Raw genomic sequence first — 26,823 nt, forward strand, 5'->3', positions numbered from 1 at the left:
TTTCTCGAAATTAAATACTTATAGAGTTGATGGGCAGATCTTAAATCTCATAACTTGCATTACTTATTTTGTCTTGGGTTGGATCGATAAGAATAACCGATAAATCATCTAGCAATACCAACACGCAGCCAGCATCTTTTCGTGAACTTAAAACGGCCGATAGATTTGCTGACTCACACAGCACAGTCTAGGATAGCTTAGTTTCCTTAGTCTAAAGTGTGAGGCAAGGTTACCAAAATGATAGTGGGTAGCATATTGTTCCTCTAGGCTCACCTGTTGAGATTAGGGCTTTTCTTCATAGGGTAGAGTTCGAGAGATAACAAGTGCCAATCAATGAAAATACTTGGTGGACGGTTGCTCTATTTTAGGCACTCCATTTAATCCCAATGGATATAAAATGCAAGAAAGGAAACAAACAAAGGGTAAAAGAGATTTCTATCTGTTACTAATTGCCTTCACCAAATAATCTAACACTGAAAAAAATTCTAGCTCCAACTTCTTTTAGTCCTCATCTTGAGAGGTCTCCAATTTGCAAATGTTCCCTAAGCTTGCATGGAGATTTTAGTCCATGATTATCTCGATGAGACTGAGGTACTTTGCAAGTTCCTAAAGCAATAGACTGAACTAATGCTTTCTTAACTTACGTTTGGTTGGAAAATGGAACTACAGGATTGAAAGAAATGGAAGTACATGATCACAGGCCGCTATCAGATATTAAGTATTCAAATTTCAGATATACAAAATTAACTTGCATATCTACAGTTTGGGCTTCTAAACCCACTGAAACACATATATTGACGGAACAGATTCTAGATCTACTGCTGAACTTGACAAATCTTGAGAAATGAAACCTACGTCTTTCAATATAATTGTGAAATCTATCAATTAAACCACATTCTCATGCGCATATATCGTCCGATCAGAGATGAAGATTGATGGAGGAAGAGCGAGATGGTGACGGGTGGGAAAAATTTTCAAAGGGAGGAAATCGATCAGCTGTTCCTGCATGCGGTTGATCTCAGCACCAACATGCAGATCAGATGATACAGATTCAATCGATCCGTCCTTTGGAAGGAACGTACGACTTGAATAGTCGAAAGGCAAGGCTTGTCGAAGAGGGAAATAAGCCGGTGGGGGAATGGGAAAATGGACGACATTCAAAATCTTATAAGAGGCCAAAAAATACGGCATCGGGTTCGTAAACATTGCTTCTGGATCAGCCATAGCTTTAAGAAGGTTTCATTTCCCATTGAGTGTTGGATGAAGTAACAGAGTTGAAGTCACAAGCTCTCATTGATTATTTCAGCAGAGTTGAAGTAACAAGCTCTCATTGATTATTTCAGCAGAAAGAAACCCGCGCTTCAGATTCTGGGTTCTTGGGTTGCGAAGTCAAGGTTCAGCTCTGCGAAAGGTAAGGCTCATATCTCACTATCATACAGAGGTTTTTCATTTCCTTTTGGAAGTTCGGGCGACAAAGAGGTGGTCTGCAAGAGCAATCCATGGATGTTCAAGGATTCTGGATTGGTTTTACTTCCTTGGAGCAATAGTTTCGATTCAGGCACTGCATAGAGGGATTTGATTATCTTTGGGCAAGGCTTCCTGGTCTGTCCTTCATTTTCTGAAATACTCAAGGAGTGTACTTGTGAACTGTAAAATGTCTGCTGGTAAAGATGTCTAGTACATAGTTAAAGACATCAATGCTTTTTTTTTCATAAAATGATAGCATAAAGCTGAAGCTGGATGTTGAGCTGCAAAAACTAGAGCTGAACTACTAGTGTCTGCATTTTACTGTAGTTAGACCTGCAAATACATGTTGCTATAGGAAACTATAAGTTTTGGGGAAACTGTAGTTACAGAAATCCAACCTGCACCTACAGAGCACACACTAAAACACTAAAAATCTCAAAATGCCCCCAGAGAAAAAGCCACTTCTATATTTATGTCTACTAAAAATATTTCAATGCATAAATACTCTTTTCTACCTTTGACTCTGGCATTGAAGTGGAGCTAATGCTGTCTATTGCTGAAACATGTCCTTTTCTGTGGCCGATGGCAATGATTCCCTTGCTGAAGCATTTTTTCCTCTTTATTTCTTTGTTGGAGCTTGCCAACATGGGACTATTTGTCTTGCCAAAGGTTATAACTGACAGTTTGTATTATCATTTTCGGTGATTTATAAAAGAGAAAAAAAAAGGCAATGAAAATAAAAAGAACAATGCAAGTTAGACTACAAAGAATTTGGTTTTATACCAAAATAGAAAGAACAATACCACTTAGAATACGGAAGGATTTTTTTAGCTGCGTTCAAATTCAATGAAATATTAAATGGACTTTTCAACACTACCATTTGTTCACGGAATAAGTTTGGGCATTGTTACAGTTTTAATTCTCCACATGTATGCTAAATAAGATTTTTGCTGTAGTACCATAAGAACTATTGGAATAATGTTATTTAGTATTGTAAAACCATAAGCATGTTTTTGTTTTGTTTTGCAGGTTTCCATGAAATATCAATTGAAGCTTCTGCGGCCATAGCCAAATCAAAATTGAATTATAGATTCCAAACTCTACAAAATGCTACTAATGGTTTCAACTTATCAAACAAGCTTGGCGAAGGAGGTTTTGGTTCAGTCTATAAGGTGCTGTCCAATTTTTTTTTTATTATGAAATCATTGAGATTCCCTTTAAAATTATTTATTGCTCACATCTTGTCAAGAGTCATCTATTACACACCATGAAGAACCCCAAAATATCAACTAGTTGACCACGTGGATCGATAAAAGGCCATTCTGGATGATCTGAAAACTGCCATGGATATTCCATTGGAATAGTTTGTCACAACAGTTCTTATAATATTCTAAAAAAATTTACTATGCAGTGTTTTATTTTAGATTGCAGATTAGTTTAACATAACATTAATGAAATAAGCTGAAATTGAAATGAAAGAGACAAGCAATAACACACCATCCACACAATGAAGGCAGGATGTACCCTAGGAAACTCAATATGGGAAAAACCCATCTTATGCTTTACTTTTTCTTAGTTATGAAATGCAAATACAAAGAAAGGGGCACTCACTATGGAGACGCCATGGACACCGTGGCCAATATGGCTACTGTTACCCACCAAAAGTGGGTGACCCCATAGGAGAATTTTTCTCCTAGATATCTTTTCAGCCAGCAGCTAGTAGCCCCTGACAGCGACTAGCGTAGCCGATGTATTGTGCCATTTGATCTCTGCTCCCTAAACCGGTCATATGTCCCCTCGCCCATTAGTCGAGAGCATATGTTTGAAGGTGGGCAATTCAATCCTGAAGGTATGTTTTTCATTGTGCAGTTGGGTGCTTATGCTTGTTTTTCCTTGGGCATATTGGGTATGGATTATTGGGTGACTTGGAAGAAGGAAGGATTTTGACTATAGTTTTGTTCCCTCACCTTAAATGGGGGGTTAATCCTCAATCCTAGTCCTGTGGGATCTCCCCTATTGGCCTATGGCTTTAGGAAGGGCACTACTTGGGAAACCCCGATTTTGATAGCGCGATCCCGTTTTCCCGTTTCATATTTTTCACTCCGCTCTTGTTAATTTTAGATAACAATGGTATGTTCTATGCTTAAGAACAATTTACTTCAATTTTCTTACTAGCCCAATATCAATTTCCAGATAAGCAATCACATTAACATGACAATAAATGCAGATAGAACATAAATAAAACAGTGGAAGACAAGCCAAGACAAGAGGACACAAGATATGGCGCCAGCCAGGGACAAACCCCAATGTGGGGAAACCCTTTGATCAATTCTTCTTATTATTCTTCAAAAGTTCAGCAGAGAGAGAGTACAATATGCAATATTCACTTGCCCAATCAAAGTGAATTCTGTCCAATCAAACAACGACCACAAAAAGTCAACACTGGTCAACAGGTCAGATTTTGACCTCCAAAATAGCTCAGTCAAACTCGGTCAACTCGACCTCCAACAACAAATCAAATCAGCCCAAAATAGTCTGAAAATACTCAGTCAAACTTGGTCAACGCAAGTCAACGTTATAGTCAAACCTTCTATAGTCAACGTTGGTCAAACAATACGGACTGCCTCGATTTTGTGCCCAGAAATGCGGCCTGCCCAAACAGAAAGAATCCCACAAATCCACAGTCAAACAAAGTCAACATTGTTGGTCAACGCTTGGTCAAACTGTCCCTGAAATTCGGTCAACACAAAAAACAATCTTCTTCTTCTTCGCACGTGTGGAGAGAGGTTGTCCTGAAATCCGTACCCAATCATAAGAGGAGAGAGAGATGTGTGAGAAGGTGAGTGATGTCCAAATGAGGCAAAGGCACCTTCTATTTATATGCAAACGTTGAGGATGAATAGACGTGACTGTTGGGCTTCTGAGCCTACATTAGTTTGTTGGCCGACCTTGACAATTTGTCCATAAACAAAATAAATTCATAATTCCATTTGTACATGTCAGAATGAGATGATCTTTAGATCAATCCTACACCTCTCAAAGAGAGGAATCCAATAAAAATATTAGCTGCATCATATGAGTTGTCCAAGGTGGAGTTTGGCCCTAGTTGCCAAATTTAACACTCTCTCTCAACCTATGTCACACGGTTCGAGTTCGACAACGATTAAGTTCGATTCGAATTCGAATTTTCCGATCAGGTTCGAATGATGTTCGGCATTAGGTTCGACTATACATATTTTTCATATATATATATATATATATATATATATATATGACAAAATAATAGAAAATTCAAAATCGCTCCATAAACACGTGAATACAAATTCTTATTAGTAAACATACATGAATAATGTAATCATTCTAACATTTAGTTAAATGTAAACATACACAATAGTAGTTTGCAAAAAGAAATGACATAATTTTCAGTCTTCAAAATTTAAATGAATGTCAAATACTAGTAATTTTTAAAAAAATCACATAATCAAAACATGATCAAAATTTAAACATACACATCATTGTAGGACATCTTCAAATTTCAAAATTTTAAATATCATCAAAGTCATAATATCATCAAAGTCATCAACACATGGAATTCCATCATTTGGCTCATCTAGTGAGTCATCATCAATGCTAATATAATAAGGAAGTCATAAAGACCATTGCCAAATAGTTATAATCCATAAAATGGGAAGAATGGGAAGAAAATGAAATAAACCTTACAATATGCCCTAAGCCATAAAATAAGGTCATAAAACACAGACAAAGTCCACATGAGGAATTTTAGCATGTCGAATTTCACATAGACAACCGACCAGTTCAAGGGAGAATTTCACTACACACCTCTTTCATACTCGCACTAGAGAACTCCTATTAAAAGACTATTTTTCTCTCTTTTAATGCGCACAATAAAAGTATATATTCAAATCTTTTATTTATTAAAAAGATTGTAATTGTACATACCAACTCCATATAAAGCATGAAAAAAATTATACATCTGTTATATCATATCAATATTCAAAAACTCTTATTAAAAATATAATTTTTCTCATTCTTTATATATAACAAAATCAGTCATCTCCTCTATAGTAAAATGATATAAAATAGATTAAACAAAAATCAATGTTTAATAATTTATATATTATCAGTAAAAAATTGTATTTGTAATACCGACTTATCTTATTCCTAATGATTTGTATTATATGCAACATTATTATGAAACAAAAAAACAAAAAAAAACATGCATCCATCTTTCTCTAGGATCGGATGTTTCCATCTTATTTTTCCAAAATCCATGGACAATTAAAATAACCTATATTCAATTGAACCATAGAAAACTCAGTGATTTACATTATTAGTGCTTTCCATGATACGTTATGTCTTTTTCGTATAATTCCAGTACATATTAAAACGTCATGGAAAATGTCATCTACATTCTTGTCTTACCTTTAGCGACTCTTCAAACCGACATGGCGTACCACATTTCTCAAAATTTTCTGGAGGGTGAGCCGCATCACTATATTTCCAGATATTTTGGAAAGATGAACTGCGTAATTATATTTCTTGAATTTTCAGGAAGGCGAACTACATTACCTGCACTAAATTTACCAAATTTTCTTCTAAAACCGTCAAGAAAACCGCCGAAATTCAAAAAATTCGTTTAAGTTCGCGATTAGGTTCGATTAGGTTCGTTGAGGTTCGATTAGGTTCGATGGAGTTCGATGAAGTTCGACTTTCAGGTTCACCGAACCTGAACGAACTTCAAATTTTTTTTACAAGTTCGCTGAATTTCGAACTTGAAGCTTTAGGTTCGCCAAACCCTGTGACATAGCTCTCAACTAGGAGGAACTCCACCTGCCAAACCATCTGACAATCTGTACTATCCCTGCTCTGCTGAACCATGAAGAAATAATGAAGAAGAAAATGATCGAGAATGTATCATACCATTCTCCATTGACTCGAAGTCAGTCTCCAATAATCGAGAGTGTATCATACTACAGCCCATTGATCCAAAGTCAGTCTCCATTGATCCCAGATCAATATCAAACATCCTAGCATAGGGAGTATGGTAGTACATGATGCGTCCATCGGTAGTACTATGGTCCCTATCCAAATTTCCCTATTCATTGGCGAGATGAGAGGTACTTCCCATGAGTCCCAGACTGCATGGGTAGGATGTGCTGGCAGGAGAAGGTGAACCACTCATCCTGCTCATATGCCATGGGAGAAGGTGAACCACTCATCCTATGCATATCTCAACATGGGGTATCACAGGGGAAGGTGAACCACTCACCCTGTACATCGTGCACCATTAGGGGAAGGTGAACCACTCACCCTATGGTCGCTCATCGCTCCAAGAAGAACCCCAAGCCCCCCGGAGTTCCTAGGGCTCATTATCCATCTCATACGGGACCCTCATAAGAGGGTCTCTCCATGACTACAAGTCGTTCACCGAAGGTTAAGAATTTGACCTTCCCCAGGGGCTTTGTAAGAATATCTGCTACCTGATCATCAATCCCAATATGACAGAGCTTTATTGCTTCCTGTTGTACCATATCCTGGATAAAGTGGTACCTAATATCATATACTTGGAGCAGTCATGAAATATGAGATTCTTAGAAAGACGAATCCCACTCTGTTTGTTGCAATAGGTCACAGTGGTATCCAACACATGTCCAAATAGCTCACTAAAGAGCTTCCTCAACCAAACAGCTTCATAGGAGGCCATACTAGCAACAATGTATTCGCCCTCAATAGTATTCAAAGCAACCGACTTCTGCTTCCTGCTCATCCAAAATATTGAAACAGAACCTAGAGAGAAGCAACATCCAGATGTGCTTTTACAATCTACCACACTGCTAGCCTAGTCAACATCAGAATAACCATGGAGCCTCACATTCCCGATAGTGTATCTCAATCCATAGGTGATTATGCCCCGGAGATATCTCAAGAGATTCTTGGCAGCAATCCAATGTATGTGATGAGGCTCGACCATAAACTGACTCAATGTGTTTACTGCAAAACATATGTCCGAACGGGAGTTCACCAAGAACATCAGGGCCCCTACGAGTTTGGCGATACTCAGAAGGATTTCCAAAATCGCCCAGCAACACTTCTGCATAACTTTTTGAAGTAAAGTTCCATTGGAGTAGTAATGGACTTGCAGTCCACCGTCCCAAATCCTTCAAGTAGCTTCACGATGTATTTTCCTTGAGAAAGGAAAATCTCACTTGGCTTTTGCCAGACCTCCAACCCTAGGAAGTAATGCATCAGTCCTAGGTCCTTCATCTTGAATTCGGAAGCCAACTCCATCTTACATTAATGAATAAGAGGGTTTGCACTTGTCAGAAAGAGATCGTCCATATAAAGTACCAAGATGAGAGGTTTATTATTCTCAAACTTAAAGTAAAGGTTTGGATCAGCTTCGCTTCTCGTAAATCCCAGCTTCATCAGATAGTTGTTGATCCTCTCATACCAAGCTTGGGGAGCTTGCTTCAACCCATAGAGGGCTTTCTTGAACTTGCATACACGTGTCTGACAATCTTGAACTTCGAACCCCTTGGGTTGTTCTATATAGACTTCCTCCTTAATTGAACCATGTAAGAAGGCGGTCTTGACATGAATCCGGTGTAGATTCCATCCTTGCGAGGCAACAAGGGCTATAATCGAACGGATGGTGGTATATCGGGCAACAGGTGCAAATATTTCATCGTAGTCCACACCTTCCTTTTGAGAAAAGCCTCGAGCAACAAATCTAACCTTGTATTTTTCAACACTTCCATCAGCTCCATGGTTGATCTTGTAGAGCCATTTTGAGGTGACAACGGATTTTTCCTTGGGTCTAGGGACCACATCCCAGACATCATTTTTCATAATCGACTCATACTCTTCGTTCATAGCATCCTTCCAAACTTGGTGCTTCACAGCTTGTTCGAATGCGCCAGGCTCAGATTGAACAACGTTGTCATTGCAGTTAAGTACCCTTGGTACCTATTCGGCTTCTTGGTTTCACGAAATGTCCCCCTTGGTGCAACATGCTTCTCGACATATTCGAGAGTCTCCTTAAGCAATGAGGGTCTCCTTTCGGAGGAGGAGGGCTCATGAGGAGGTGGATCAATGGGATCCATTGGTTCTTCAACATCGGACATTGGCTCATCTTGCGGTTCTCCTTGTTTTCCTGAATCTGCTTTTTTGTCCTTCCTTGGAAGAGGAAGGTTACTAATCTTCCCAACGACAGCATCCTCATTGAAGGTGACATCACGACTTATCTCCACTTCTCTTTGACCAGGCACATAGATTCTATATGCCTTAGAAGTTTCACTGTAGCCCACAAATGTTTCTTTCTTTCCAGAAGCATCCAATTTGCTTCTCTTTTCTTTTGGCACATGAAAATATACGGGACTACCAAAAATTCTAAAGTGAGAAACATCAGGTTTCTTACCGGTGAAGACTTCTTCGGGAATTTTGGAGTCCAACGCTTGATGAGGGCATCTATTTTGAGCATACACGACAATGTTTGCAGCTTCGGCCGATAAGAACTTTGGAAGGCTTTGATCATGAAGCATGGCACGAGTGGCTTCTACGATAGAATAGTTCTTCCTTTCAACAACACCATTTTGCTCGGGAGTATATGCAGTAGTAGTCTCCCTCTTAATGTCAGCTTCTCTACAATAGTTATTGAACTCATTTGATTCATATTCAGTTCCATTATCGGTCCTCAATATTTTTATCTTCTTCCCTGTTTGATTTTCGACCAAAGCTTTGAAAAAACGGAACCATGAGAATACTTCGTCCTTCTTCTTCAAGAAATATATCCAAGTCTTACGAGAGAAATCATCCATAAATATAGCATAATATAAATATCCTCCCAAAGAGTTCACGAGCATTATACCAGATAGATCATAATGAACCAATTACAATATGTCGGTAGTCTTGCCATCACTTGAGAGGAATGGTCCCCTTGTATGCTTTCCTTCGGCTCACCCTTGACAAACACCTTCATGTTCTACTTTGAATTTAGGCATACCTGTCACCGTCTTCCTCACATCGAGTTGAGCCTTATAATGTAGATGGGCAAACCTCCGGTGCCATAATTCAGATTGAAGTGATGTGTCGCAAGACATAGCTCTCAATGGATTTCCTCCAACTTGATATAGGCAATCAACCCTGAATCCAAGTGTAAATGCATTTTGAAATTTTTATTCCACACACATACCTTTCCATTGATGGATGCCACCTTGAATCCTTTGTCCTCCATCACCGAGATAGATACCAGGTTCTTCTTTAGATTGGGTACATATAGTACTTCTTGTAGATGAATGGTGTTACCTTGAGTCAATCGAAGAGTAACATTCGCAACTCCCTTCACGGGATAGGTGGCATTGTCTCCAAGGATAATTTCCAAATTTGTATCATTTTCAATCAGATTTGAAAGAGCTTCCTTATACCTAATGAAGTGCCTTGAGGCACCACTATCGATCAACCAATTTCCCAAGGTGTCCGGAGGAGAGGCAGTAGAGAGGGCAGATATAAGATAAAATTATTTTTGCTTGTTATCAACAACATTAGATTCATCATACCTGGTGTTTCTTGATCTCTTGGGAGGGCGACCATTTCCTTGTTGAGGAGCGAGAACATTCCTATTTCCTTTGTTGTTGAATCTGCCATTCCTTTGATTGTTGTTGCCCCTGAAATTGTTGTTGTTGTGGTTATCATCATCATGAGGTGTATCCCTTCTATTAGGACACTCCCTAGCATAGTGGCCAAACTTGTTGCAAATGACGCATCTTCCCTTCTTTCCATTTTTGAAACCCGACCTTCCTTCACATTGCTTCCTTGAACCTGCATTGTTCTTCTTTTTAGCATGAGCAGAGAATGCAGTAGGATCATTCCTATTGGAAGGCATATCTAGTTCCATCATCCTTGTTTCTTCTTGAGAACATCTAGTCAACGATTCTTCAAAACCTAGAATCTCGTCGTTGTTAAGAATAGTAGTGTTGAACGCGTGCCATTTACGAGGGAGTCCTCCAACGGCAATGAGAGTAAGTTCCCTATCAGCAATAGCTTCTCCAATTGAAAGAAGATCATTTTGATCTCAGTAATCCTCATGAAGTAGGATTGAATATCTTCACCTCTTCCCTTCTTTATGTCCTTCAATTTGTTCTTGAGAAAGAGAACTTGGTTTGCATTGCTAGCTTTGAACATGCCAACCAACCTGTTATATATCTCCTTTGATGTGTTCAAATCGGAGATGTATGCAACCAAATGCTTATGAATAGAATCCCTGATGATTTTCTTTGCTTTGAATTCACCCTTCTTGTATCTTGTCTTCGTGGCAGCCGGTGCATTTGAAGGAGGCTTAGAAATATTTCCTTGCACATAGTCCATAACATCCTACTCTTCCAAAGTCAAATCAAGAGACATCTTCCATGCATGATAATTAGATTTATCATTGAGTTTGTCATCAGATTTGAAGTAGTATGTGGAGGCCATTGACTCTTGTCTTTGTCCAACAAATCTCAGTGATTTCTCTTCTCAGTGGTTGCTCTTCTCACTCTTGCTTGGGCTTTGTCTTCACCTCAACTCTGATACCATGTTAATTTTAGATAACAATGGTATGTTCTATGCATAAGAGCAATTTATTTCAATTTTCTTATTAGCCCAATATCAATTTCCAGATAAGCAATCATATTAACATGACAGTAAATGCAGATAGAACATAAATAAAACAGTAGAAGACAAGCCAAGACAAGAGGACACAAGATATGGCACAAGCCAGGAGCAAACCCCAATGTGGGGAAACCCTTTGATCAATTCTTCTTATTATTCTTCAAAAGTTTAGCACAAAGAGAGAGTACAATATTCAACATTCACTTGCCCAATCAAAGTGAATTTTGTCTAGTCAAACAACGGCCACATAAATCCCTAACCAAAAAGTCAACGCTAGTCAACAGGGCAGATTTTGACCTCCAAAATAGCTTAGTCAAACTCGGTCAACTCGGCCTCCAACAACAAATCAAATCAGCCCAAAACAGTCTGAAAATACTCAGTTAAACTTGGTCAACTCTCAAGTCAAACCTTCTAAAGTCAACATTGGTCAAACAGTACAGACTGCCTTGATTTCTGTGCCCAAAAATGCAGCCTACCCAAAGAGAAAGAATCCCAGAAATCCGCAATCAAACAAAGTCAATGCTTGGTCAAATTGTCCCTGAAATTCAGCCAACGCAAAAAACAGTGTTCTTCTTCTTCGCCGCACGTGTGGAGAGAGGTTGTCCTGAAATCCGTACCCAATCATAAGAGGAGAGAGAGATGTGTGAGAAGGTGAGTGATGTCCAAATGAGGCAAAGGCACCTTCTATTTATATGCAAACATTGAGGATGAATAGATGTGACTATTGGGCTTCTGAGCCTACATTAGTTTGTTGGCCGACCTTGAGAATTTTCCCATAAACAAAATAAATTCATAATTCCATTTGTACATGTCAGAATGAGATGATCTTTAGATCAATCCCACACCTCTCAAAGAGAGGAATCTAATAAAAATATCAGCTGCATCATATGAGTTGTCCAAAGTAGAATTTTGCCCTAGTTGCCAAATTTAACAGCTCCGTACATTGCAAGCCCTATTTCATCATCATTCCTCTCTGGGTCCGTAGGGCATTGGTACATCCCCTCCCCTTGTCCACATGTCTAGGTCGAGCGTGGAAATGTTGCCCCGGAGGTTGATGCGGCAAAAAATGTTAAAAGCATATCATGGCCACAAACAAGAAGCAAAAAAAAGAATATCATAAAATGCAAAAGATGGTCAGGACATTTAATATAGCACGTGGGCAAAAGACAAACATGAGCTCTACCCCTTCATCATGGCCATCACCTTGGTTCCTAAGGCACCATGAGTGCCTCCACATCATTAAGGAACCCATGCATGTCCCAACCCCTGGTGGGCAATGAACTGCCCCACCTTAAGGGGGTAATAACTGCTTACATCATACACAACATGCTCTCATCTCCTAGATCCCCAAGCAGTAATACAAAAAAAAATAAAAAAAAGGTAAAAGGCTAATGAAGAAGGGTGGAAAAGCAAATGTTGGGGTAGCTCATGTATCCATGATTGCTCCCTCCTACATCTATACACCCAAATATTCGGGCATCCTTCATCATTACCATCCTTGAACCCATGGCATTTGGATTTGAGACCCTCATTATTCACATGACCCCTATCAATTAAAGGATGTACCTTGGACCTGTCTTCCCCTTAGGGGCTGGGAATACCTAATAGGGTTGTTTATTAGCCACTTCTACCAAGGGAGGTAACACTATTACAAGCTTAAAACCCCAAATTTAGAAGGGAAGCCCATTATGAAGTCTTAATGTGCCCTTAGTTAACAAGTTTGGTTCACTTAGATGCACTAATGAATTCTTGTACCGGATGGGAAGCACATTAGATCTTATATGTAATTCGCAAGTGGTTTCATCATGGGTTGAGCAACTTAATTAGGGCCCAAGCCCACCAGAGGATCATATTGACACTCCCAGGGGTAGCGTTGAAAACCATGGGACTCTATCATGTGTTAGAGCATCATTTCATGCCATGAGCACCTTCAACACCTTTAGCAATCTACTTGTTGCCCCATATTATTCGCAAGATGATGCACTTGGACCAGTGTGCCCCAACCAACTTAACATATTATGGCAGCTGATCCAAGGCCCAAAGGAGGTTTGTATCACCCCTTGAGGCATGGGAGGGCAAGCACCATCGTTAGAACCCTCAACATTGGAGCATTACAGGCTTTTCTATCATTAGGAGACCCATGAGACCAGTTCTTGTGCCCAAACCCAATTTGGGGCCCCACATGATGATTTGCAGGGAGATTAAGGGGTCAACCCTTGTTCGAGATTTATATAGCCCTCTCTCACATTTTGGCAGAAAGAGGACTCAACGTGGCCCTCCAACGGCCCTAGTACCTTCATCAGCGTGATGTCATCAATTAGGATAGCATTTGGAAGGCTAATTTATAATTTGAAAAAGCTACTTGGTCGGCTTGTGACCAAGGCTTGTATTTTGCACACTTTTATAATGTTAGGGGGCCTTAGGCTAATAATTTGACTTAGTGAGACACATATATATAGAACCAAGTCTCATCTGTATTTGATCATCATCTCTTGGATTCTCTCTTGAAAAGAACTCACACTTTCTCTTTGGAGCTATTAGATACTTTTGATGCATTTTGATGTGTGGAAGATAATTCACATTCTTCTTTGGAGCTTCTTCTTGAACGATGGATGGATATATTGCAGGTCGCTTTGTAAGTGCTAAATGTTGATGAAATCTTTCTTTGAAAACTATTTAATGTATGGAATTGCTACTCTAGATATGCGAATTTATGCCCTAATCGTTGAAAGTTGAGTTTGGAAATCTTTTCTACTAGAGTATTGCATATGTTATCCAATGCAAAGCCTGCAATGAATGTTCCTAGTGAATGAATGTCTTGATTCTTCATGAAACTTCACTGTATTTTGAAGAGGATAAATGTTTGAAGTTGGTACCTAGGGCATTGATTCCAAGCGTCCTTAGAAGAGGTCTTATCTTATCTTAAGCATCTCAAGACTCCATTGCCCAAAGGACTAGGCACTAGTCCAAGGAATTTGGTGATCAAACCTCCTTTTCTCCATATTTCTTCTCCTTCAAATTTCGGTCCCCTTCCTCTTGGATGGCTAGCCTAGGGCATCAAACGAAATTCATTAGAGGGTGAATTGGTGGATTCCGTGAGCATAAGGCTTTTCCTTAAGGTCTTGCCTAGAGGATCTCCAAGTTTGGTAGGTTTCTCACAGTTCTCCATCCATAAAATCTTGTGCCCTAGAAGGGAAAAACCTAGCTTGTATCTCCTTGGTTTGTGGATTTCTTTGAGGGTTGTATAAGCTTAGTATTCATTGGAATAAATCATGAGAAGCCCTTTTTGCTTCCACGCCCTAACTTTGTGAATACCTATTACGGTTACCATCGAGAAATCTTAAAACCCTAGATCTTGTGCCTTCTTTTCTAAGATTTTTCTTAGAGAGTTGTTTGCTTCTTTGAAGCCTTATACCTTTATTGAGCCTCTCTTCGAATGAGCTCTCGCTCCATCACCTTGAACCTTCAACCCCATAATATCTATTATAGGTGATCATGAACATATCGAGACTCCCCCAATCGGTGAAAGTCTGTGAAGAGCAAGGAACCTTGGTTGTGGTGACAATGGGCCATTGTCCCATTGTTGTCACTTAGTCTAGTAGTTGTCCCATAGGTTTTCCCTCCTTAGGGCCTTGCTAGATTTTGTGGTAACAACTACAAGATCCTCTACTTTTATTTTGTTTCAATATCCCACTCTCAATGCTTCATTCTCTTGTAGAACAATACTCAATATAATAAGAACGAGGCCCCTTCCTTTCTTAACTACCTTGTGTTTAACATAGCTTGATAGTTGTTTAGGGTTAGGGTTGGTGCTTTTGCATGCTTCAACCCCCAACAAATGTTAGGGTTTTTGAATGTCTCAACCCCCAATAAATGTTAGGTTTTTGGACCCTCTAGAATATTTTGAAAGTCCACATGTGACTAGCTCCACATGTGTGACTAATTGATGTTGATGTGGCATCTATTTAATAACATGGTGACCAAAAGGATAGGTTTACTTATGGAAGGAATAACTTTTGTATACAAACTCCGGTTGAGATGGTATTCACACTGTTGGAAATTATTTGAAGAGTAGAATAGTGTCAAGAGGTTGGAGGCTATGTTAGCAAAGTTTCAACCCCAAAAATGACCATTTAAGGCCTCAAACAGTCTCTAGAGGTTCTAGATGCCAGATCTTTAGAGTGTGACCTGCCCCTAAAATGGCCCCTACAAGCCAATAGCTCTAATTTATCAATTTAAAATGTACCAAATAGATGACAATTTATATAATGATCCATTCTGAATCATGTCTCTCAATTTATGGAGGCTTTTGGTCCCTGAAAGATTTTACTAAATGAGGTGAGGAATAATTTTCTTTACCTTCTCCCTAAAGTACCATTTGGCCTTGCCTAGAAGTTGTCCTTTTAGCCCAACCTACCAAAGTTAATATTGCACCCATTTGTTTGTTCTGCACTTATTTTGTAAAACCAGATTTTCTACTAACTCTATGTGAGCTTTTGTTGCTAAGTCAGCCATGGTAGGTAAGAATTGTTCATCAGTTTCCTAGTCCAAAATGGAAGGGCCTCATAGACTTCTAGATTCTACACATTCACCATTAAGTAAATGCTCATTTATGGGGGTAGAATAAGTTTGTAAACGTTATCACTCACCTTCTCCAACACTTCAAAAGGACCATATTACAAAGCTTTGATCTTTTTACTAGGACCTTTTAGCCTTTCTTTGTTTAAATATAACCGAACTTTGTCTAACACCTTGAATGTTTTCTCAATCTTATCATATCAAGCCTTGTACTTTTCCTATGACATATTCAATGTCTTTTGTACTTGCCAATGGATCTGCTTGATCTTAGCAATGAATTTTTCATCCTTCAATGATTCTCTTGTGATGTGTTCCCTTACTCTTTGTTGTCCATGTACAACATCTAACTGTGAAGGTAGAAAAGACCCAAAGCTAGTTCCAAAAGGGGACTTATTGGTATAAGTATGTATTGCTTTTTTTTCAGAGTGTTGAATATGAACCGTATTTTTTCCTTGGATGGTTTTGATTGTAACCTCTCAAAAGTTGACCCAGTGTCCTATTCACGACTTCTGTCGACACATCTATCTATGGATGGAAAGTTGTTGATCTTTTCTACTTTATAACCATCTTCTCCCAAATTGTAGTCCAAAAGGCACTGAAAAATTTGGTATCTCTATCTAAGATGATGCTCCTTGGTATCCCAAAGCACATCTAGACCTTTTCAATGAACATGTTTGCTCCATCTTGGCCCTTGATGCTTTTTTTACAAGGCTCATTAGACGAAATTTCAGCCTAAAAGTGGCCTCCTAAGGAAAAATAATAAAGTAATAGTTAAAATAATAAAATAAGGGTTATGAATTTTGGAGGGAAAAGAAGAAAACTACTTTTTGTAATTGTATTTTTTATAATACAACTACTTTATCTCCTTATAGGTTTACCCAAATTTCAAGTATAGACACTCGTTGGATGTAGAATTAAATTCCACATCCAACGAGTATCCATTATGCATACTTTTGAGAAGACCGACATTGATAAAATTGAAGATATATTAAAAAAACATGTTGAATGTGTTTTTGTAATGTATCTTCAATTTTTATCAATGTGGGTCTTCTCAAAAGTATGCATAATGGGTACTCATTGGACTTGGAAGTTAATTCTGCATCCAACAAATGTCTACAATTGAAATTTGGGTAAACCTATAAGGATATAAGCAAAAAATGCAATTAAAAAATGCAGATTTTCTTTCCCCCCCAAAATATTTACATGTACCTCTTTTTAAATTTAAAGGATTTTGATTGGTTTACATATTATGATATGTAAATTATGTGAAAATTTCATGGGCACTTTTACGCTGAAATTTCCTCTAATGTGAGAATGTACATCTTGCTAACTCTGTCAACCACCACAAATAGATAATCATGTCCCTTCCTGGTTTTTGGCAAACGACCCATGAAATCCATGGAGATGCTTTCCTAGGGTTTAGTAGGTACATGTATGAGATGGTATAAGCCTTACTTTTTGTTAATGGGATACAACAAAGTATGCATCCTCTAATAATTTGTACTACATCTTCTTACATTCTAGCCAATACACATAACTCTGTAAATTGGAAACCATGTTCCCAACACCAAAATTTCTTGCAACTTTGGAGGTGTGAGCAAGATGTAATCTTTTCACCTTTAGGGACATAGAGTTTGTCTAGCTTGTAGAGCAATCCATTGTGGAGATGATAATTAGCATTATCATAACCTTCTCCTTCATGAACTTGACATTTATGGTTGTTTAAACTTGAAACACCTCTTTAAAGTTCTCATCTTGTATGTATGCCTCTTTGTATGCCTCATGGGTGAAGGTTCCATGTCCATAAGAGTTCCCATGGTTTTGATCTTCAATGTGGTGGCCTTGAATGCATGTTTTCCATCTTATTAGTGTTTCCCTTCTTATATTTGATGATTGGATCAAACTCTTATTAAAACCCCATCCACTTGTACTTTTGGGTTTGTTAAAGCTTACTCTAGGCCTACAAATATTGCAATGGTTGCTGATCATTGTTGATGATGATCTTCTTTTCCATCAGATAGTACTTCCATTTTTAACAGTCTGAATGAGAGCATAGAGTTCCTTGTCATATGTAGGGTAGTTCACGACTCCACCATGAAACATTTCATAATAATAGCATACTAGCTTACCTCCATGCATCAAGATTCAAGATTACTTCCATAGCATATCCAGTTGCATTTATCTCCACTTGGAAAGGATTCTACAAATTAGGAAACTCAAGAATTGGTGCTTGAATAATATTTCATTTCAACTCATAAAAAACTTTCTATTGATTCTTTCCCCACTAAATTTTTTTGGCAGTATCTATTATGGCATGCAATGGAGAGGCCACAACTAAAAAGGATGTTATAAACTTCCATAGGTAGTATCAGTGTTCCACTAATCGCCAAAAAATCGCGATAAAATCGTTTTATCACGATTTTAGAAAAAAGAAGATAAAATCGGGCGATAAAATCGAGTTTTTTTTTAGCCGATCTTTTTTTTTTTCTTTTTCTTATGAGGAGGAGGTGACCCAAGCTACCCCTGTCACCAGTAGAGGACGTGGTCTACCTCCTGTAGCTCCTAGTTCTTCAGCTTTTAGAGCACAACAGAGTCTACTGCCAACTCCATCGACATCTACATCTAGAGGGGCAAAGGAAATCAATAGTATTAGACTTTAGTTATTTGGTTCATTTCATTGTATATGGCATTATGACTCATGATATGAGATACAGTATTATATTTTTTGTTGATATTTTGAGGTTGCGTTGGGAGTCATGAGTCAGGACATGATTCACTATTATGTGTGATGTGGCACTAGAAATGATATTAAACACCTTATATATTAGTTCTTTTATCATATTTATGTGTCAATGTATTTATTTTATGTTGTAGATGCTTTAGATATTAAAAAAATTGCAAAAAATTATTTTTGTATGTTACGATTTTTTCCCGATTTTTACGATTTTTTCCGATTTTTTCCTCACACTGATAATATCCCGATAACGATTAGTGCAACATTGGATAGTATGTTGCCCCAGAAAATCTCCTAACTTTAGTGCCATTAGTAGGAGTTGGCTTCTTGAGTATGGCCTTGATCTTCATGGCATCTATCTTGAGTTCCCTTCCACCAATCATATACCCTAAATACATCAAGGAGTGTTGGGAAAATTGACATTTTTGGAATTTCTAGCAGTTGATTCTTTCACTGAGTCTCTAACACTTCCATGAGATGTGACATCTTCCCAGGTGGAGCTATACACCAACATATCATCGAAGTACACTATTACAAATGAATCTAGAAAGGGATGCAATACACCATTTATCAAATGCATAAATGTAGTTGGTGCATTACATAAACCAAAATTACGAACCATTCATATAGACCTTGTATTGCCTTGAAGGTAGTCTCTAGGTATCTTCTTTAACTGAAGAATCTGATGATATCCTAATTTGAGATCTAACTTGGTGAAATACTTGGCATGTTGCAACTGATATAGCACATCATTAATCCTAGTTAAATAATATCAATTCTTTAAGGTGATCTTTTTCAAAGATCTATAGTCGATACACATTCTCCAAGTCTTATCCTTAGATACTATGATGATTGGTAACACACAAGGTGAGGCACTCAATGAAATTACTCCCTACTCCAATAGTTTCTTTAGTTCACCTACTTATAGGATGGATTGTCTAGACAACCCAATGTTTGGCAATGGGGAGTCAGGGAACACCTTTAACTCATGTTCCACTTCCCTATTAGGTGGTTACCCTTTAGGATATTAAAACAATTCTTGGTATGTATGCAAAAGGTCCTGCAATTGATGTTTCTACTCTTTAGTACATCTTTTTAGAGATGTATTTAGTTTTACCAATTCATATCCTAGTTGATTCTCTCTTAAGATAAATATTAAAAACTTCTTTCTCGAATTGATCAATTTCTTGGCTTGGTTATCATTCACTAGAGAGACCTTGGATTTACCTTTGTGTGCATTGACGATTAAGGAATTCCCATCCTTGATTAGGTGGTATGAGTTTGTTCTCTTCATGAAAATTGTATCCCTCATATACACAAGGGGCTTCCAAACACTACATCACACACATCAAGTGGTACTATGTCTACCTCCACTTCATCAATATAGTTTTACTTATAGCAAATTTGATCTTGCACTTCTTAGTGATCTTGAGCTTTGTATTCTTATTTACCTATCCCAATGGATATAGGTGAGGATGGTCATGAAATTGTAATGTAAGCTTGTGTTGACAGTGCTAGACCCGCCAACATTAGGGGATCTCTTCGGCATGGAGTCCCAACTAGACCTCACACTGTTGGGCGAAGGAGTCCAATCCAGTACGATGACCCGATTGCCATTGTCTTAAAGATATGCCTTAGCTCATGCTTATTAGCACGTGAGAGTGGTCTGCTTTGTCTTCGAGTAGCGAGGTTCGCATGCCTAGTGATTGCTAGTGTTACTTGTGTCAAGGTTCTTTCATCGCATAGAGAGAGGGTGGGAGTGAGTCCCAAGTTGGATGGGAGGAAGCCCAACTCTATTAGGAATACACAACACAATAGGATGTGCGCAACTTCCGAAGGAGCAATCCACACGGATGTGACAGTCACAACACACAAGGGAAGATAACACGTACAACACTTAGCGGGAAATCCGCGCGAGCGTGACGGTCGTTATAGCGAGTTTACATGAAAGGTTCTGTTTGATGTCCGGGAGGTAATCAACACGGGCAAAACAATGTTAACAACTTATACAACACATTTTCATTAGAACAGTTGAATGAATTCAAGTGTTAAACACAGGTTAAAGCAACATGTATTACAAGTGTTCAAGACAATTCTTACAAACAGTTACAACACGTGTGAAAACGTGCTGTCCTGTTAGGAGGCTTCTGAATTAAGCAAAAGTTCCCAAACACACCGATACACCATACATCACTAACCCTGTGGACAGGGCATTGGAGCCACTACTTACTCCTCAAAGAAAAGATTACAAACTCTCAAGGCTATGTGGGAGGAGTCAAGGTGAAAAGTCCTTTGCATGTACAAATGAGTGGTATTTATAGCCAAGGGTGAGACTGACCCTTGTGACTGTTCAACTTCCCTCATGACTGTTTGACTTACATGACTCTTTAAATTACAAGTGGGTCTCTTGGACTTCCACGTTACATTACATTGATTGACAATAGTATGGCCCATAGTAGTGATGTGGTTGACATGACTCATGACACAACTCGACATGACAGTGCTGGTATGTTCATGCTGCTACTGGTGTGCACGTCGAGCTGCAATGCTGCTGAGTGATGGATGTCCTCTTGGTGTATCACAGCTTCAACTTTGCATGGCTAGGTGTGCAGAGGCTTCGATGGTCATTGGGTTCACTTGATGTTGCATTCGCATGTTGCTCCTTGCCTTTACTTTGGCATGCTTGACATGTTTGTCTGTTCACGAAAATGCATCTTTGTCCATTCGCCTGTCCGTGAACACATCTTCACATGGTCGTCCGTTCGTGAAAATGCATGTTTGTTCGTTCGTCCGTCCACGAACACATCCTTGCATGGTCGTCCGTTTGTGAAGACATCTCCTCACATGCATCGTCTGTTTGCATGTTCATCCGTTCGTCTGTCCGCGAACACATCTCCTTGCATGGATCGTTTGTTCATCCGTTCGCGAACACGTCCTTTTGCATGTACTCTCCTTGTTCATCCCATCTGTTGTCGCGTCATGTCTATTCATGTACCTGTATCTACAATCACTCATGATGAGACGACATCAAATCCATAAACTTTCTAGTCTACCATGATGCATGATCATTTTCAGATGCGGGTGACTGGGAGAGAGGACAAGGTTACGAAATCGCGCGAGGCGAGTTTCGAGTTGGGATGCAGGCTTCGGCCACTATTGGTGAAAATTGTGTAGAAGTCATTGGGAGGCGGAGACGGGAATTTGGATCGGCAGTGATTGCTCGCGGGATCTGGCTTTGCTAGAGGACAGATTTGCGCAATTTCTGGAGGGAAGCAGTGCAAGCTGCGGGAAGGCCTGGCAGACAAATCTGCGCAGTTTTTGGAGGGAGCAGGCAGCGGGCTGCGAGAGCTTGGCAGCAAAAACTGCGCAGTTTTTGGAGGGAACTGGCAGTGGGCTGCTGGCGAGAAAAACTGCGTAGTTTTTGGGAGGTTGACCTGCTGACCACCTCTGGGCAGTTTCTGCGTTGAGCGGACTGTCGGGCTGTAGGAGGCTTGCTCATGAAATTTGTGCAGTTTTCTGGGTGAGCAGTCGGTCGACTGACTAGTTGGGAAAATTACGCAGTTTTCTGAGGGAGACAGGGATGGGCACTGCGTGTCTGTCTGGCCTGTCTGCGCAATTTTCTCAGTCAGCGGAGTGGGCGAGGTCTACAACCTCTGCGCAATTTTTGAGGGGAGTGAGTCCCGAGGTGACTACCCGGTCAAACTCTCCAGTTGACCAGCGGGAGAGTCGATTGATCAGCGTGCGGGCAGTGCAGCTTGAAATGGCTTATTGGATGCTTCTGCGTTGTTCTGCATGATAATCGATCGAGTCGATGGCGGGTGGAGGTTTGGCTGTTTAGAGGGTGAGATGATCGTCAAAACTTCAACAAAAATGACTAAGTGTGTGAGTGAGTGAATTTGTGTATACGCAATCTTGTAAACACACTCACATGACTTGACGACAAGATGCCTCAAACCATCAAGACACACATGTTCAACATGACTAGCCGACAGTGCGAGCCATATGCACGATGCTTGTGATAGATCATTGGACAACTGCGACGACACTTGCACGTCAGTGTATACAACTGTGTGCAAGCGCGACGGATGTTTACATAGTGAACACAACATGTACACACAGAGCAAAGACCTTGTGCGTGACCAGAACATGGTCGCAAGCATGACATAGAAATCAACATGCAGAAGACGACAGTTGGTCGAACAAGTGAAAAAGAAGCACGACATGTAGAAGCAACACATAAAGTGACTTTTCGTGTTTGCGCACATGCATGTTATTGAGGATAGGATGATATGACAATGACAAGCAATCCTGCAAACTCAACTAAGAGGTGTACTTCGAAAGATGTTCCGTACTTACCATACTTACCCTCAAGATGATCATGCATCCAACAAAGTTTGCATGCGGTCCTGATCTTTTCCATTACTTGGTTCCTTGGTCCTTCTCCTCAACTCCTTGGAAGCGATTTCAACATGTCACCTTTTCCTGTAGTCACTGAGAGGTAGATCTGCGCAATTTCAACGGACAATGACTATTGCCGGAATGAGGCCTTGGGAGGCCTGTCTGTGCAATTTCTGCATGCAAGACCGACAAGACAACTTGGACAACACTGCGCAGTTTTGAGGCTCAAAGAACTGTTGCGGGACAAGGGTCCCAGGAGGACACCTCTGCGCAATTTCTGAGTGCAGTGCTGTTGGACTGCTCTGTGCATTTTTGGAGAGCATGTTGACTGGGTCCTCTGCTGGTTGCGGGGTTTCAGCAGGCAAGAGAGGTTGGTGTCTCTATGCACTGCGAGGTTCCAACAGGCAAGGATGGAAGCTTGATGGTTGCAAAAACAAAGCGCATAGTCGGGACGCTGGATGAGGCTAGGTTGTTTGGGAAAATGTCTAAGTGTGTGATCAGTGAACATATGCAAACATTGATAGGACTCGACTGTGATTGCACATGGACACTTAGTGACACAACGTAGACCATCCATAATACATAAGACATAATTTGCTTGATGCAACAACCTTCGTGGCGTGAGTGTGTGAGGTGAGTGTGACAATGTCTATGTGATGACAACCACTCATACGCACACAAATCCCTTGAAGTAAAGACAACATTCTCTTTGCATGACAAACAACAACCCCTGTGCCCAAATATGATATATGCTGCATGAAGATGAGAACGTGGACAACTCTTAAGATCAAGGAGGGGAGCTTGAAATCATTAGCGTACCAACAAGCGATCAAGGATAATCAATTGCAGGATCCGAAGTAGGCTCTGAAATTTGCATGCGAGCCAAAATTTTGGAGGGTGGTTATAGTTGCTACAACAACTTGCTGACCATATATTTTGCTATGAGACTGACTTGTGAATTGGAATCAAATAAAGCATCCAACTTTTTCTTCTTGACGTTGATTTTAATATGGAAGAGTTTAGTCATTTACTTCTATTCCTTGGAATAGAGGCTACTTAGATTCACCTCCTCTTGCATTGTGATGTAGGCAATCTTTTCATCTACATTTGAGTTGCTCTCCACCCGTTTGCTTAATTCCATGGCTAGCATATTCTTCTTCTTGGCATCTTTCTTGCTATGCTTTGGATTTCAATCTAGATGTAGCCTCCAACACTTATCTTCAGTGTTACAATGGTTATAGTGGATGTTTGGATCCTTGCATCGATGTGGAATGGTTGTTGTCTTCTTATCATTTCCTTTCCACTTCTTTTCCTCCTTGGAAGCATCTTGGTGGTCCTTTTGCTTGGAACCACTTGGTTTTCCTTTATTCTTACCATATTCTCTAGATATCGTGCTTGCACACAATATTCATCTATCATAGTTTTAAAGAGCGTCACTTTCCTCTATAAATGAATATGTAGACCACCCAAATACTTGATGAGTACATTTGGGTTCTCAGGAAATATACTCAACATAATGGCTATTTTTTTGAACTCAATGTTGTACTCTTTCACACTATACCCTTTCTTCTACCAAAAGTAATGACCATGGATCCATCGGTCCTATCATAATTGATAGGGTAGAACTAGGACCTAATGAGGGTTTTAAACACCTCCCACTTAATTACAGGGGGGAAAACCCTCCACCCTAAGTGTCTCTAGTGACCCTCCCACCAAGTTTAGGCATGGCCATCTAACTTCAATTTGGCAAATGAAATCTTTTTCTCTTCTACAACATTTTGAGCACTAAATAAACTTCTGATTTTTGCATCCACTGATTCAACTTAAAAACATCAATCTCACCTTCGTAAGGTTTGATATCACGCTTGCTTCCACCTTAACAGAGATTAGGAGGAAATGATGACACTCTAACGTGGTCTATCTTTGTTTGACCCCTTTTCTAGGTCTTTGTTATATCCATTTCTCTCATCCAATGCATCTTCTAAGTCAGAGCCACCAAACTTCCCTAAAGGTCCAAACTTGTTCTCTAGAGCCACCATGAGAATGGCCATGTTGCAAGAGATATTTGTGACTTGTAATTCCATCATTGAAAACCTATCTTTTGACTCATTCTATAGTTTGTTACTATACTCATTTGGAATGGATAGGGTTTTTAGAGTTTACACCAATTCTTGGATCCCGCAACTTCCCATAAAACCCCTAAGAAAATTTCTCTAATACTAATATGATATATAAAGTTATAAACTGCCATGCACATGTTGCTAGAACAATTCACCACAACAAATTTTATAATATTCTACTACATTTTACTATGTAGGGTTTTGTTTTAGTTGTAGATTTTTTAATATTGCTAGTTTAACATATAAATTCGTAAAATAAGTTGAAACTGAAATACACAGACAAGCAATATGTTATTACCTTAAAGGTGAGGCCAATATGAAGATGTCATGGAAATTGTTTCCAATATGTTTGCTACAGGACCTTCTACTTCCTCTATTTTGCTTCAATATCTCACTCTCAATGCTACAATCTCTTATGGAACAATACTTAATAAAACAAGAATGGAACCCCTTCCTTTCGTAGCTAACCAATATTTAACATAGCACGATAATTGTCTAGGGTCAAGGCTAGGGTTTGTGCATGCCTCGACCCCCAATTAATGTTAGGAATTTGCATCCTCTAGAATCTTATCGAATGTTCCACATGACTAGCACCACATATTTGAGTAATGGAAGCTAATGACACATTCACTTGCTACCATGGTGGACAATAGGATAAGTCAACTTGCAAGAGGCATAAATTCTATATACAAACTCCAATGGAGGTGATATTCATGTTGTTGGAAAGTTTTGAAGTGTAGAACAAATTGCAAGAGGTTGCCAACTATGATTGCAAGGTTTTGACCCGAAAAATGGTAGTTTAAGGCCTCAAATGGGCTCGAGAAGGTTTTGGGCCCAGTTCTTCAAAGTAGGACCTGCCCCTAAAATGGGCCTAAATACAACAATATCTAGCACCCCCCAAATGATGTAAAGTCCCAAGCATCAAGGGGATAGTTTCGTTCAACTTAGGAAAGATACCCATTTTTACTTCAATAGCTCTTCTTCTTTCTTCTGGTTGGCTCTTCTCCAACTTGAAGGGGCTATCCCTAAATAAGATTGCTAATGGAGTCATGAGATGTTGGCAAATGCATGGACTAGATTTGTCATATCATAGCTACTTCAATGAAGGCGTTAAGTGGATGAAATTTTTGTTTTTCCACCTCCAACCAAGGATAAAGGGTTGTTTGCTATATTCTCCATTCTTATCATGTGCATTGTGTACTCAAGGAAATGGACTAGTTTTTGTCATTGATCCTTAGATTACTTGTTGAATTCACAAGGAAATAAATTGAGGGACCTAAAAGGTACCATTCATCAGCAAAACATAAAAGTGTGGTATTATTTATGAATTAATAATCCAATAATGCAATTAGTTTATATAAGAATAACAATAAACAAAAACAAAACAAGTAAATCAGGAGGAGAAACCTCCCCACATTGATTTACACCTAAATAAAAATATTTAGGCCTTTAGATTAAATTGAAACAAGAAAATATCTATAATTTCACAACATTGAAAGCATCAATCCTTACACCAAAATAGAAAGCTATATCTCATGCCTTCATTAGGCATCGATCTTGGTACTACATAGGAACTCCATCAAGCTTCGATTCCTAAGCTTCAATACTTCATCACTTCTCTAGCTCTTAAATCTCCAATTCCTAAGCTTCAATATTTCATCACTTCTCTGGCTCTTAAATCTCCAATTACCAGTGACCTTGGAAATGGACAAAAACTCATCTTTGTATGGAGTGTGTTAAGTTCCCCTTACAATAAAATACATTATTTTCCTAACTAACTCCATGGCAACTACAAGCCAACAAATTGTAAAATATTGTAGTTAGATCCATGGTTGACAATAACAAGACATGTAGATGCTA

General features: G+C 39.2%; 1 protein-coding gene across 7 annotated transcripts in view; it reads left to right on the forward strand.

Annotated features, from left to right (window-relative positions):
• LOC149250900 (cysteine-rich receptor-like protein kinase 42) overlaps positions 1–26,823 on the forward strand; it is a 254,373-nt gene that overhangs the window by 201,412 nt on the left and 26,138 nt on the right. For all 7 annotated transcript variants that reach the window (XM_089459272.1, XM_089459266.1, XM_089459270.1 and 4 more), the window contains one exon: positions 2,497–2,639. In XM_089459272.1, coding sequence (XP_089315398.1) covers positions 2,497–2,639 — 143 coding nt within the window. The remainder of the gene's footprint in view (positions 1–2,496; positions 2,640–26,823) is intronic.

This window comes from Pinus tabuliformis, chromosome 7 (genome assembly GCF_031772625.1).
Source record: "Pinus tabuliformis cultivar Carrire ecotype Pingquan chromosome 7, CPIR1, whole genome shotgun sequence".
Classification (NCBI taxonomy): domain Eukaryota; kingdom Viridiplantae; phylum Streptophyta; class Pinopsida; order Pinales; family Pinaceae; genus Pinus; species Pinus tabuliformis.